The sequence below is a fragment of the Mus caroli genome, chromosome 9 (genome assembly GCF_900094665.2).
Source record: "Mus caroli chromosome 9, CAROLI_EIJ_v1.1, whole genome shotgun sequence".
In the NCBI taxonomy this organism is placed as follows: Eukaryota; Metazoa; Chordata; class Mammalia; order Rodentia; family Muridae; genus Mus; species Mus caroli.
This window is the reverse complement of record NC_034578.1, coordinates 45,610,462-45,624,707: the sequence shown is the minus strand read 5'-3', so window position 1 is coordinate 45,624,707 and position 14,246 is coordinate 45,610,462. Positions and strand designations below refer to the sequence as shown.

Genomic DNA, 14,246 nt, shown 5'->3' with positions numbered 1-14,246 from the left:
GGTTAGGGCCAGCTGTCCTGGGGATTGAGGTAGAGAAGACATGAAGAGTCACTCCTTGATAACACGCATGTTCTTGTGCTGTCGCTTTTGAACTGGGTTGATGGAGGCCTATTCTGGATGGGTGAGGTTGGTGTGAGGCTCAACATTTATCTTTCCAGAAAATTACCATAGGCCTTCCTTGTATGGATGTCAAGAGACACGAGGTAAGGTCTGGTTCTGGAATGGAGGCTGTCTGTGTAGCTGTTGTATTCAGATTACTTCTAAGATAAAGAGAATATAGACCTACACCTGCTTTTCCTAGAGGGGTTTCTTTGGCTTTGAACAGTCCCTTTAAAATGGGTCTTAGAAAGCAAAGGCAAGATAGACGTTGAGCAGTTAGTGGTCCAAACCAGACAGAATCTCCATGCGTTGCAGACTCAGTGAGCACAGATATGGTCCCAGTGACAACCTGGCCAGAGTGGTTTTATAAGTGAGAGCTACGGTGGAGAGAGCAATGAGAGAAAATGAGCCCTTCTCTTGTGTTACTAAAAGGTTCAGATTTGTGTAGATGTAATTTTCTCACACTGATTCTCTTTCTTGAGGGAATAGGTAGATGTGTTCAGGAATTAACTTTTTTATCTTCTTGAGTATAAGTGAACTTCTGTTCCCTGCACGGTGAGTTAATTTTCGGTCACATGTTGTCGGCGATAGATGGAACCACTCTATTACCTGGTGACTTTCAAAATGGCACCCATCAGTCTGGCTTACTCCTGGAGAATGAACACGTGCCTCCATCATCAAGGGAGGCAGTGCAAAGTAAGAAATTAAGCCTTGTGAAGACAGGATAGGACTAGGTAGATGTGTTGAACATGGCCAGGAGAAAGGTAAGGTTGGCATTTTGGTCAAAAATCTCTGCAGATTGTGGCGACAGTGAGTAAAGAGAGGTGGCCAAGGACAAAGGTGTTATTTAGGTGGGATTCTGTCTCTGCAGACTCTGAAGACTGTGCCGGAGTCGGCTGGTTGCTGGGTTTGTAGAATCTACTCATTTCTTCTCTGCCACTTAGGCTTTCTTGGAATTGAGAGAAGCCTCCAATCTTCTTCCTTGCTGTGTAAACAATAACTTTTTTATTTTTTAAAATGAGCAAACTTAATATAGGGCACCATTGACGTTCCAGACCGGCCTGTGAAGTTGCCCCCCTCTTTCTGTCTTGAACTTTGTATGCTTTGCCTGGTTCTCCCTGTCAACAGTGACCTTTGTCCTTGCTACATGTGATCTCCCACGGATGCCATGCTGAGTCTCTGGGAACCTGTGTGGGGCACTGAGTTAGTAGGACAGTTTCAGGACAGCATGCTACCCCTGAGAATTGGGTAAGAGAGAATACATGTGTTACTGAAGAAACGGTGACTGAAGCAGTTCAGAGGAAAGGCTCCTGATGACTTCTAGAAGGTTCATTTGCTGAGAGAAAGACAAGAAAAAGGCCCTCTGGATTAGAAGGTTTTAAAGTGCACAGATTGCTGGGTTGGGTTTAGAGTTTTGTTTGCTATATCATAGCCTATGACCTGGGTGTCACGGTACATTACAATAGGCAGTGACACGCAGATCATGGCCCAGGAAAATAACTGTCCCTTTCAGGAACTCCTTGGAGGCAAACTCAAATAGGATATGGCTGAGACTTTTGAATAATTAAACTTATCTCCACCTACAATTTTAGTTACTAAGCTATGTCATTTTACAAGTGAGAAAGAATTTGATAACTGGATGTGGTAGTACACACTTTGGATTCCGGCACCCGAGAAGCAGAGGCAGGCAGATCTTTTGAGATCTCAAGGCCAGCCTGGTCTGCAGATCGAGTTTCAGGTCCATCAACCCTTCATAAAGACCCTCTGTCTCAAAAAGGTAAAATATAATTCAAGTGGGTGTGACAATACGACTTGTCCAAGGTCTTTCAACCAGCCAGGGCTGGGTCAGGGTGAGAGTCGGTTTTACATCTGTGTGCTTGGCCTTCCTCCTGTGCCCTGCAAAACGTTTACAGGAAAGAAACAGTCTGGAATCCATCCCCTTTCACACAGAGCCAGTCTGGTTGGCAACTGGAAGAAAAGCCACTTTCAGCAATTGCTGAGCAAATCTTCCCATATCCGGGGAAAAGGCAAGGCTGTTACTTAAGAGTGTCGATCGGGGTGAGAGATTTGATCTGGAACTCTGGAGGAGGAATCGAGTGTAGGCTGTTGGGGGTGCTCCCCAGATCTGAAGACTGGCCATCCACAATCCTTTGGAAAGACAAATGCATATGGGGTCCTCCTATGCCTCCCAGGCAGGGACACCCCTGGAAGCTAAGAAATCATAAATGATTAAAAGGTAACAATCAGTTGGACCCCACTCTAATCAGCTTTCCGGAAAGCACCTGGGAAACCACCCTTGAAGAGTCTTTGTGTTGTGTAGCTCCCTTAGAAAGGCAAATATTTATCATGCCCAGGCAAGGGACAGGAGTGCCCCACTGTGCCCCGCCCCTGTGTGTGTGTGTGTGTGTGTGTGTGTGTGTGTGTGTGTGTGAGAGAGAGAGAGAGAGAGAGAGAGAGAGAGAGAGAGATGCCTGGGTACCTATTTAAAAACACACTTTGCCCCAAACACTATTCGGACATGCCCCAGTGCCCTGACATTGTGAAATATAATCAGAGTAAAGAATGTTCAGTTAAAATGTTCCGTACTCTTTCTCAATTTGGATAGATCAGCCACAGCCAAGAGTGAGATAACGCATGGGGGATGGGTGGGGCGCCCTAGAGTGTTGTGGGAGACCGTGTGTGTTTATGTGTTTGTGCTTGAGAAATCATTCGTCTTTGGCAAGGGGGAAGAGGAAGGCAGCAAACAGAACAATATGATTGAGAAAGAGTTCTGCAAAGAACTGCCTGTGATCCCTATCGGGAGGCTGCACACACGGTGTCGGGTGCCGTCCTCATGCTAAGGTGGCCCCATTGCTTGGCATGCTACCGAGGCTCCCCTGGGGGCCCCTGAATGGTTAGTACAGCGCAGGAATCTCTTAAGTTGGTAGCAGTGTGTGGTTGGGTGTCATTTGTGATTTGGCAATGCCAGTTCCAGTATGTAATATCACCTGGTTTTCCCTAGCATAGCCAGAACCAGTTTTGCAGCCCACCGTGGTTTTATAGTACACCGTCGTCATTCTGCAGCAGTAGTGAAGGCTCTCAGAGAGTCCCATGTCTCCCACCTGTCCCGCTGCCCTCAGGTCCTGTCTGTCTGCTACTCTCTACTCTGGTCCTTAGTGACAGGGGAGAAACAGAGATTGGAGTAGGTGTTGTAGCTGGATCCTGGATCAAGCAGTGGCCTCTGAGACTTGAGGATAGGAGTGCGATGGAAGGAGAGTCAGCATTTGGGGCCAGCTCACATAAGTAGCTCAGAGCCCCTCCCAATGCTCAGCTCCTTACTTCCTGTCCCACTGAGTTCCTTGAAAATGACCAGTTCCATGGCAAAGGGTCTGAGCAGAAACAGCCCAGTGGAGACGTAGGATAAGAGGTATCATTGTCTCAGAGCTTTTGACCAGTTGTTGCCATGGTGATGACATGCCACTTCATAGAATCTTAACGGTGGTAAGGAGATGACAGGTATGAAAAGATCTTGGCAGGATAAAGGACCTTGTTCTTGGTGGAAGCTGTCTGATGTTTTTGCAATTCTTCTGTCTGTCAGGGTTGGAGATGGGGTCATGGCTACTCTAAGAGCATCTAGCTACTGAGAGAAAGAGAGAAGCATACTTGTTCATAGAACCTGTTGCTTCTTAGGCCCATTTGGAAAGACCCAGCCTTTGGGCCTTAGAGATGAGGAGAAAGACAAGACATCAGTGTACCCTTCTGAGTATGGCAGGTGGCAGGAGCTTGAGTCTGGCACAGCCCAGTGATGGGTAGGAGAGGGCATGAGTTAATGCTGCCTGGAGATGAGCAAAGGCCAGAAGGGCTTGATCCAGGATGTGTACTAGTTTGACAGTGAACCCTCTGTCTGTTTGAGTGCCCTATATGCTGAAACCTTTCTTCTGAACTCAGATCTGATTTCTGAGTCTGAGTACCAGTGTTAAAGCAATGGGGGGTGTTCTAGAAACAAGATTAGGAATGGATACAGCCATCCATGGGTACCGGATCCAGCAGTCCATGGGCACAGGACATATAGGGATTGTCCCAGAATCAGGAATGGGATGAGACTCCTACCAGTACCACCCCTTACCACCACCTCCTGTTCTCCCTGGGGATTACTCTGAAAGCCTGTAGGGGTGTGTATGTGTGTAGGAGGGTGAGCCTTCTGTCCAGTCAGAGCAGTGACAACCTGTCTTCTCCTTTCCCCTACAGGAAACTGCACAGTGGGATGAAAACATACGGGTGTGAACTCTGTGGAAAACGGTTCCTGGACAGTTTGCGACTGAGAATGCATTTACTGGCTCATTCAGGTAGGCAAGGTCTCCTTCAGTGGCCCCCCTCTTGCCGTTTCACCCTTAACTCAGAGCTGGCCCTGGTCTGGTTGTCTTCACTGCCAACCAGGGCTTTGGTCCACTGTGTCCCTTGGATCTTCCTTCCAGTTCCATGTTGCAGAAGAGCCACCCTGAGAGGGTGCCCATCAGAGGAACCTAGCTGTATGCTTTCCCCTGGGGTTCCCAGGCCATCACTGGAACCCATGCCCTGTGCGATCTACCTCCTAAAGTAGACTGCAGTTTCATTAGCAGAAACAGTTGTGGAATTAGGTTCTCGCTGTCTAATGAATCTGACTATTGGGTTCACATTATACAAGAGCCTTTAATTAAATAGATATAGAAAGGTTGGAACTCAAAGCTAGTTATAGCGAGCTGTCTTTTGCAAGTTAATTTTATCCAATTCTAGTGGGGTTGAGTATACGGCTGCCAGTTATTTTGCTCATGTTCGGGCAAAGCTGTTCTGCCCCAGAGCTGGGTAAAGAGGGGAGAAGCCCTTGACACCCTTTGTGCCTGATGTTCTGGGTACTGAGAAGGATCCTGCAGACTTGACTCTGCAGGCTTTAAGCTGAGGGTGCAGCCTGCCTTCTGTGGCACCAGTGACTTCCCTGTCAGGTCACAGCCTTCTCCCTATAGTAGCTTGGTCTTTAATCTTTGCACTCGTCTTGTAGGGGAGAAGCGGCCCATCTTCTTTGGTCTTACTCTCTTTATGTAGGTGACTACCAATAACTGCCCCTGCTTTAGCCATGTTGCGTCAAGCAGTATGTCCTCTGGGATTTTAGCATGTGATTCCAGTCCTCACTCGTGACCCTAATTTGTCACTGACTGTGTGACTGTGGACAAATTCAGCCTTCTCTGATTGTCAGTGCAGATGAGATGTTGCCCTCACATCGAGGTGGTTTTTCTGCTTTGAGAATTGGATGAAATAATACTACACGTCTCCATAGAAAGTTCCCTGGCCTGCATGCAGTTAGGTGATTCACAGGTAGTGATAGGATGGTTTCTACCTAGACTTCCTTCCGTGTTGCCTACCTCTGAAACTGTCACCCCGGGGCATGCCTCATCATTTCATCCTGGATGCTTCCAGCCTGGTGGGTTGTCTGTGGATGATGGTGTAAGTTCTCATCGGCAGCTTTGTGGTACCCCCACTGAAACTTAGCTGTGTGGCTCACGCGGCTTCATTCACACAGTGGTTACCGAGTGCTTTGGTTCTGTTTGTCTTCTACCTGCATGGCAGAACCCTTCTCCCACCTTTCCAGGTTTTAAAAAAGGTTCCAGACTCTTTTAAAAAACAAGACCACCTCAGCCACTCCCCACTTTCAGTCAGAGGTAATCATGCCCTCCTCTGGCACCCATTTCTGTAGCTGATGCTTTGAGCACAATCCTTCTTCTGTGTCGCTGTTTTCTCTGGGCTTGCCTTATCTCCCCTCTTGAGAAGCAGGATAATGGAGTGCGGGGAAACTTGGGCACCTACTTTCTAATGAGGCAGCTTGGCTTATTGGAGCCTCAGCATCCTTGTCTGTAAAGCAGGAACGGTTAACTCAAACCCGGAGAACTTAGCTTGTAAAGGCTCACACAACCTTTTTGCCCCTATGCCCACGGTGTGGTGGGTACTTGGTAAGTACAGACAGCAAACTGCTAGGGCACAGGATCAGGCCAATGTTACGTCTAACATTGCTTGGCATCAGCAAATGCTTAGATGAGCTAGTGAGTGCTGCCTAGGTAGGCATTTGATGAGCACCTCGAAGACTCCACGGTCCTGTCTGGCCTCACCTGCAGCAGAAATCCTTTCATGGCCGAGGGGCTTCATGGAATGGGGACACACTAGACCCACTCTTCCAGGCAATGGAAGCAGGCGTGACTTGGTCACCAGCTCTGTTGTGAACCGTGTCTACATACAGTATTGGGGAGTGTGGCTGAGAGGTGCTCAGAGCTACTGAGCTCTTTCTTTTAGGTGGGTTTGGTGTCCCTGCTTCTGACTTCTCATCACTTTGCTGCAAGCTGGCATGTCCCGAGAGGGTGTCCACTTTGGTCCCATCTAAGTCACCACTCGAGGGTCTCATGGTCTTTATGCTTCTCCAGCCTCAGGAAGTGAGCTGTGTTTTCTTAGTTTTCCATGATATGGTTGGTCCCTTTGAAACCCATCTGCCAATGCCCTTGTGAGGGAGGGGTTGGTGATGAGTCACCATTTTGTTTTAATTCACCCCGGCACACAGCTACACAGCTCATAGCCTGCAGAGTCTGAGACTTTCCAGTCTGTTTTTTTTTTCTTTTCTTTTTCTTTTTTGTCCCATTGCCTTCAGACACCTCACTCCTGCAGGATGTCTTGATGTCCAAGAAACACCAAAAGCCAGGGAGGCTAGACCACTTCCTGACCTTTGCCCCCTGTAGAGACCTGAACCTGCTGCAGGTTAGGGTTTGGGTCTGAGGGGTCCCTGGTCTTCTAGCAACCACTACCCCCATAGCAGATAGGGGAACTAACTCTGTTGCATTAGAGGATATAATCTCAGCACTTGGGAAGTAGAAGCAAAGGGGTCAGGAATTCAAGGCCAGCTACAGCTACATGGCAAATTCAAGGCCAGCCTGGTTACTTAACACCCTGTCTTTAAAAAAGGGCAACTTTTGTCTGTCTGTCTATCTATCTGTCTGATTGATATCTACCTACCTACCTACCTACCTACCTACCTACCGATCAATCGTGACACCCTGGAACATACCATAGACAGCATAGATTTTTTTGCTTCTCTGGTTTGAAGGCTTTGTGTTAGGAACTGACAGTGAGGCCCACCTCAGGATCTGTAGTGGAGACCCGATTTATAGACGGTAAAGGATTGGAGCTGGGAAGATGAATCGCTGCCCGGGGCCTAGGGAGCCTGCTTTTGTCCTTCTCCTTTGTTTTTAAGGACAGGCTGTGTAGAGACGTGAACTCCATCCTGGGAAGGGGTCCTGGGGGCTCTCTCAGTGTTTCTGCTGCGGCAGGCCGTCCTTGCCAGGCTCATCCTGGTTGTTCCTTCTGCTCCACCAGGCTGCATGCCTCTCCCTTCCTCCCTCCCTAGCTGGTGCTGGCCGCCCCACCCCCTCTTGGCTAGCACAGCCTGTGTTTGTTATTGTAGACCTGGCACTGAGCCAGGTCTGGCTAGGAGCCAGACTTGTGGGTACAGTATGTACAGTGTGTGCTCAGCCAAGTTTGTCATCGTACGCGATTATTTTTTTATATTATTTTTTTTCTGATCTGGAAGGGGTGGGGTGAAAACAGGAGTTTCTGCGATGCCGAAGGAGAGAATGCACTGAATTCCATGATGTTATTTCTGTAAGGAAGGACTCGGGTCTGGCTTGCCTTACCTCTTCTGAGTCTTTCCTTTTCCTCCTGTCCTCTTCTTCCTCCTCCTCACTTCCCTATCAGATGAAATCAGCCTGTAGGAGATCAACAAGGCAAGCTCTTATTTGCAGTGACTAGAATACTAAATTTACTCTCTTAAATCAGTTTTCATTGTGTTGAAATTGACAATTTGTTTAATTAGAAGTTTGCCCTGTAGGAGGCCCTTGTGAGAGGCTGCGATTTCTCCCCTCACGTCTCTCTTACTTTCTCCTTTTTAGTTGTGCTGGGTTTTAAGACCCTAAATGGTGGTAGTGAATGTTCACTTTAATTGAAGTTTCTTGCCCGATTTGAATGCTTTAACTACCCAAGTGTTTATGAGGTATACCTGATAACAGTATGTTTAAATTGACCACTATCAACATAACTCATTAACTAATGACCAGTCTGGTCCAAATCTGCCTTTTAGAGATGGTTTTGAGGATCACAAGGGCTTAAGGATTGGGGATATGGCTCATAGAGGGAAGAGCAATGACTTCCACTCGAGTTTTTGCCAAAAGGTAGGTATAGGGCTGTGGCAAGCAGCAGAAGAGTCCCAGCCCACTGTCCATGTCCAGAGATGACTCTAAAGCCTCATACACTGCCCTGTTCCCATGGGAGTAATCCAGGAAGCATTGACAGGTCCCCAGCTCTTTGCATTTGCTTTTTAAAAAGAGGTGATTTCCAGCTGGGATGTGAGGCTGGACAGACCACAGACCACAGGCTGTGACTCAGTGGGTTCTGAACCTGCCCTGTATAAACCTTCCCATTCGGCTTATATGAGCTTGCCACACCTTGGCTTGACAGACTGCCAGCTTATAAACACACTACAACTGCTTGCTCTGTTTTGGACACAGCTGTTTGGTTGGAGGGGTCTGGGTGTCTAGGTGGTCAGGCCCCATCCTGGGGGTATCATTTGCTTTTGGACCGAGTGCATGCTTAATGTGCGCTACTGGGTGAGGCTGTGTGCATTGAGCAGTGATGGATGCCCCAGCATCCTTCCCCTCGAGGAACTTGGTCTAGCAGGAGGCATCAGGTTAATTATAAAACAGTGGTGAAAGAGTAGTACCAAGTGTCAAGAAGGAAGGGTTGGAGAGCTTCAGATGATGCGGACCCTGTAGAGACAGTGCGGGCAGTGCTCAGGAGGGATGGCAGAATCCGGACTGTGAGAATGGTGGGTATCACTTGGGGTGGGGTCTGTGGGCAGGGTGTGTGGAGGACAGAGGAAGGTATGCAGGGCCCAGGACAGAGGCATGAGAAATGGGGAAGGGTAGAGTGACTTCTAACTCCCCAGCACTGGAAGACCGCATATTGAGACAGGAGTGACCGAGAACAGTGTTTTTCCTTCAGAAGGGCTGCTGGGCTTTGGCTATCGATTGGCCTGGACTCTATGGTATGGGGAGACCCTTCCAGAGTCACTATAGGTAGCTCATGATGGACATGGCCACAGTGTGGAGTATCCTGAGCTCCCTACACTAGAATAACACACTCTTTCCCTTGGCCTGGTACTGTCAGCCATGCTAGTAGAGAGCCTACTCCTGTGACCAGGCTTGTCTCCACACTCAGAGTGTAGAAGAGGAACGAAGGCTTGGGCTGATGGGTTTTACAGTTTCCGTTGGGAGCATGGGGTAGCCTGAGCTTATTCTCTGAGGCCTGAGTCATTCAAGGATCAGGGGAAAGTGCTAGAAAAGTTGGGACCAGAAGCAAGATTGTTTTTTTAGGCTGCTGTGATGGGGTGGAGTGGGGGATACAAGTTGGCAAATATGAATGCATTGACCTGCCCCTCCCTCCCTCCCTCCCTCCCTCCCTCCCTCCCTCCGTTCCTCCCTCCCATCACTTAGCTTTTGGCTTCAGGGTTCTTACAGACAGAGGAGGAAGGAAAGGAGGGCAGCTGGCAAGTCCCTGTGACTGCTAAATGAGGGGTCCCCACAGTGATCATCAAAAAGGCTGCCTTAAGAGTTCAAAGATGGCTTCTCAGGACCTGCAGCTCGGAATTGGCCAGGCACAGGAGAGTCCTAGTCTATAGGCCCTCCATTCACCCTGCCTCCTCTCTGGAGGATACGAACTTTCCTTTTTGCTATCAGGGTAAAAAAAAAAAAACCGGGAGACCCTTGGATATATCCTCTCTGGGGCTCTTTAACTCCCTCCTGGGTCTTGAGAGTCCCCACCCTCTGAGCATTCCTGTTGACAGTGGGGTGTCTCAGAGGTCCACACACTGGGGTGGCAGAGAGGAACAAGCAGGGAAAGTGCTCCCCCTCCTCCTCCCTCTTGAACACACTCTTCACTCTTCCTCTCCCTCCTCTGGATTTGGCCAGCTTCCTGAACTTTTTCCCAGAGTGGTGTCGTCACTGGCCTGCCGGCAGGTCTGGATGTTCTGCCAGCATTCCAGAGAGTTTATGATCGCTTGCAGATGCGTCTCCAAGAACACACTGTACCCAAAGCAGAAATTAATGCAGGCTTGACTGCGGTCCAAGCCCCTACACGGGAGAGAGGAGAAAGAAAACAAAAACTGTTTAATGCTGTTTATAAATTATACACTGGCTGATGAAAAATACATTTCTTTCCTGCCCCCTTCCACGCTGGCCCCTTCCCTGTAGCCCCCTCCTCATCCCCCCAACCCCGCCCCTTCTCCATTTTTGCCTCCAGAGCCTCAGCTGAGCGCAGGCGAATATGGTTTTGCTTTTTAGCTCCTGTTTTGGCTGGGATCCGAAACCCTGCCTCTGATTCCTAGCCTGAGTATTTTTTCCCCTTTACCTGATGAAATTCACTGATTTTTCCAGCCCACATGGGTTGTTTTGGGTTTTGTTGTTTGGGTGGGTAGTTATTTTTTTTCTTTTGGCCTGGGGTTTTGTTTACAGCATGTGTCATATGCAATGGTGCAGGGTGTCAAGCTTACTCGTCCCTGGAGGATAAGTGCCCCCTCCCAACATCTTCCCACCTTAGAGTCACTCAGAGGTCCCAAAGCCTTCAAGGCTTCACCTCAGGCTAACTGAACTGAGAAAGTTGGGGACATTCTCCGCAGGTCATTGTATTAAACAGTATTTTTCCGATAGTTCTCTTCTAGCCTTTCACCTCTAACCCATGTGAAGAAGGGGTTACATACCCCCCTCCCCAGTACGCACATCTCTACGTATGTCAGTGTAGCAGGACCGGAGAACTCATTCCTTTGACTCTTCTGGATCCCACCCAGCCTCATCCCACACGCTACAAGCCCCCTCCCATCCCAATTTATTCTATAAATTCGTTTCTACATTATGTCTATCCACTTACATGGCTTTTGTGTTTTTTAATACTGCTAATGTTTATCATTTGCCCAACAGGCTCGGCAGATTTTGCTTCCTGTAGAGCATTGAGGCTTTAGAGCCCCCTCGTTGCTAAGTAGCAGTCTCTCTGTACTGTAATGGGCTGATTTTGTATTCTGTTCAGCGCTGTATCTTATTTTTGTATGCAAGACAAAGTGTTTTGATGGAGGACGATTGCAGCAGTGTCTGGAGGCTGTTTGGAGTTTTATGGGCTGTACAGTACACTGTGTGCTCTCCAAACAGAACACAGGCTGTTGAATTTTGGATTGGATTTGTCATCCCCCCCTCCAACACCCTCAGAGAGGAGCCTGTCAGATAGAACATGACTTCAAGGGTGGAAGAAAGAAGTGGGAATTATGTAATATCTCCTTTCTGTCTCTCATTCATTCTTGTTCTCTCTCTCTCTCTCTCTCTCCTCTCTCTCATCTCTCTGTCCCCAAAGAAGGTGGCACACCCCTTCCCCATTGCAGCATGATTTTGCACAGCTAGGTGGTGACGTTTCTATTAGGAATGAACAGTGCCCTAGAGGAGAGGGTGGGACATCTGTCCGACTGCTGTTCATTCAGAGTCTTTCTTTGCTTCTTTCCATCCTGCTGAGGTCCCGGGTGCTTTTACTAGCCCTTGATTTTTGTCTAAGGATGAGTAGCATCTCATGGGAGCTGCGGGACAGAGCTGTTTTAGTGGGATGGACCTGAAAGCAACGGGGTTTACATATTCTCAGAGTCCTCATACCTTGGTTGGGCTTTCTGCATACGCTGCTGCCGCCCACCCCTAACAGAAATGTGTTTCTGGGTGGACTCCCGTGGCCATCTTTTCCTCTAGCCTCTGCTCCCTAGTCCTTGAGCCAGGCAGGGTCAGTGTTGTTGGAGTCCAGGTGTGTGCCTGCCCTGCCACTGGGCCTCTGCTGTTCCTCCCCGTGCTCCACACAGGGGTTGGGTCTCTGCCTCCCTCCCTCTGCAGGTGTTTATTTTGTCTCTCTCTGCTTCTGCTTCTCCCCCAATCTCCTTCCATCTCACTTCATCTCTTTGGCACCGTCCTGTGTCTATGTCAGCCACAGCCGCTGCTTGACACTGCGGCGTGTTTTCTGTCTTCCTTCCTGTGTCTTCATCTGTCTCTGTCACCGACTGCCTTAGCCTGCCTCCTCTCATCTGTCTGTTGGTCTGTCTGTCTCCTTTCTTACTACTCTCAGTGTTCCTGAGCTTAGAAGTTAGACATCAGTCAGAGTGGAGAAACTTAGGTCATTCTGGCCCAGAGGCCTGGTGAGGACACATGACTGGAGAGAGCTTGAGGCACGTGTGCTTGACCCCTCGCTTTGAAACGACAAGAGTGGGTCTGCTCAGCCATGACTTCGGTTCTTACACACTATTTTTTACGTGGAGTTGGTAGACAGAAGAACGGGCTTAGGTCTGCGAGGTCCTTGTTAGACACTGTTTCTCAGGATCCCATCGCCAGAGCCCATGCCAACACAGGTGTGCACTGTTACCTACCAGCGCATGGAAGCCTCCAGCCGACCCTTGCTAATTCTCCTTGTACTTGTGATCTGGGAAAGGGCTTGGCACACAGAAGGCTTGGATTGGGATTTTTGAATCAGTGACTATCGTGTAGACTTTTGTAACTAAAAGTCAGGTGTCTCAGTGGGTAAAGGTGCCTGCTACCAGCCTGGTGGCCTGAGCCCAATCCCTGGAACCCGTGTGAAGGTGGAGAGACTGGGCCTTTTGCAGAGAATGTGTTGACTGACTCTGTGCCTGAGAGAGGGGACCTGGAGGTGATGGAGATGCCTATAGAGCTCTTAAGGTTTGCTTTGTGGAACTCAGCAGATTCATTGGGCCCAGGCTAGGCTGGGGGTAACCTTGGACAGGTGTTTAGTTAAGAAGGTAGCTCCTTGTTGGAAAGTCTGGAGAAACAGCCAAAAATAAGGGGCAGAATCTTCACCAGACACCGAGCCAGCATGTGTCTGGGTGCACACAAGTATGAGGGAGAAAAGAGACGGAGACGAAGCATTTACATGAAATACTGAAAATTGTTTCTTTGCTGTAATGGGTCCACACAGGCCATTACCTTGAAGATTTAAAACCAAAATGAGCTCATGATATCTACTGACTGCCACGGACATCTCTGCCTGATTGCAAAGCCCGCTTTACCTTTGAATTTCGGCTTCATTGTTGGTTGTTAATCTTTGGATGTTGGTGGCAACATGCACACACACACACACACACTCCTTGGATTCCTACAGGAACAAGTAAATGGATGGATAGATAGGAGTGTTTCTCAACAAGACCCCAGTGAAGAACCTTTTCATTTTCAAAACAGCCTCTGACTCTCAGGCCAGCTGAGCAGGGTTTCTCCGAGGAATCCAGAGAGCCGAGGCCGAGACTCTGTTGACTTTGGTGGTGGTGGTGGTGGGGGGGGGAGAGGAAGTTCGAATTTTTTTAATTTAATAATTTGGGTTTCCTATGAATGGTTCTGTGCAGTGTGCAGTAGTATGCATTTTCATAACTGTCTCTTCCACTTTGGATAAAAGGAAGGGAGGGGGAAATAACAGCAGCAGCGTTCTGTGGGCAAAGGAAGAAAACAAGAGAATGGGGCAGAGAACAGGCTAAATTTAAAATTGTAATTGGCTGACTTCCACTGGCTTGCGGGTGTTTTAATGACTCATAATAACTTCATTTAAAACCAGCTGAGCAGAAAATAGATTGGAGAGGAGCCTCGGGCCATTATGGATTTGTTTTTTTTGACAAGCTCGGTTTTCAGCAGCCAGGAAGGCTCTCAGAGAGGGCTCGGCTGTTTCTCTCTCTCTCTCTCTCTCTCTCTCTCTCTCTCTCTCTCTCTCTCTCTCTCTCTCCCCGTCTCATGACTGAGAGAGATTGTGTGTGTGTGTGTGTGTATATATATATCAGAGATATACAATTTCTCTTTTTAACTCTTCCCCCTTCCCCCTTTTTAATTTTTTTAACTGATTAAAATAGATGCCTCGGGGTATTATTTTAGCATTTTAGAATCGCTGCTCCCACACCCACTTTTGATGTGGTAAACAGAACATAAATAAAATTGTTTTGGAGATGATTGAATTAATTAGGTAGTAAACAACTCCAAAGCATAAATTCCCTGGGCCGGTTTGTTCCCACCCTCATCCATATTTTCTCCAAC

At 48.3% G+C, this 14,246-nt stretch overlaps 1 protein-coding gene across 2 annotated transcripts in view; it reads left to right on the top strand.

Annotated features, from left to right (window-relative positions):
• The window catches only part of Zbtb16 (zinc finger and BTB domain containing 16), a 176,327-nt gene that overhangs the window by 87,272 nt on the left and 74,809 nt on the right, over positions 1-14,246 (top strand). For both annotated transcript variants that reach the window (XM_029481755.1, XM_021171973.2), the window contains exon 3: positions 4,327-4,424. In XM_029481755.1, coding sequence (XP_029337615.1) covers positions 4,327-4,424 — 98 coding nt within the window. The remainder of the gene's footprint in view (positions 1-4,326; positions 4,425-14,246) is intronic.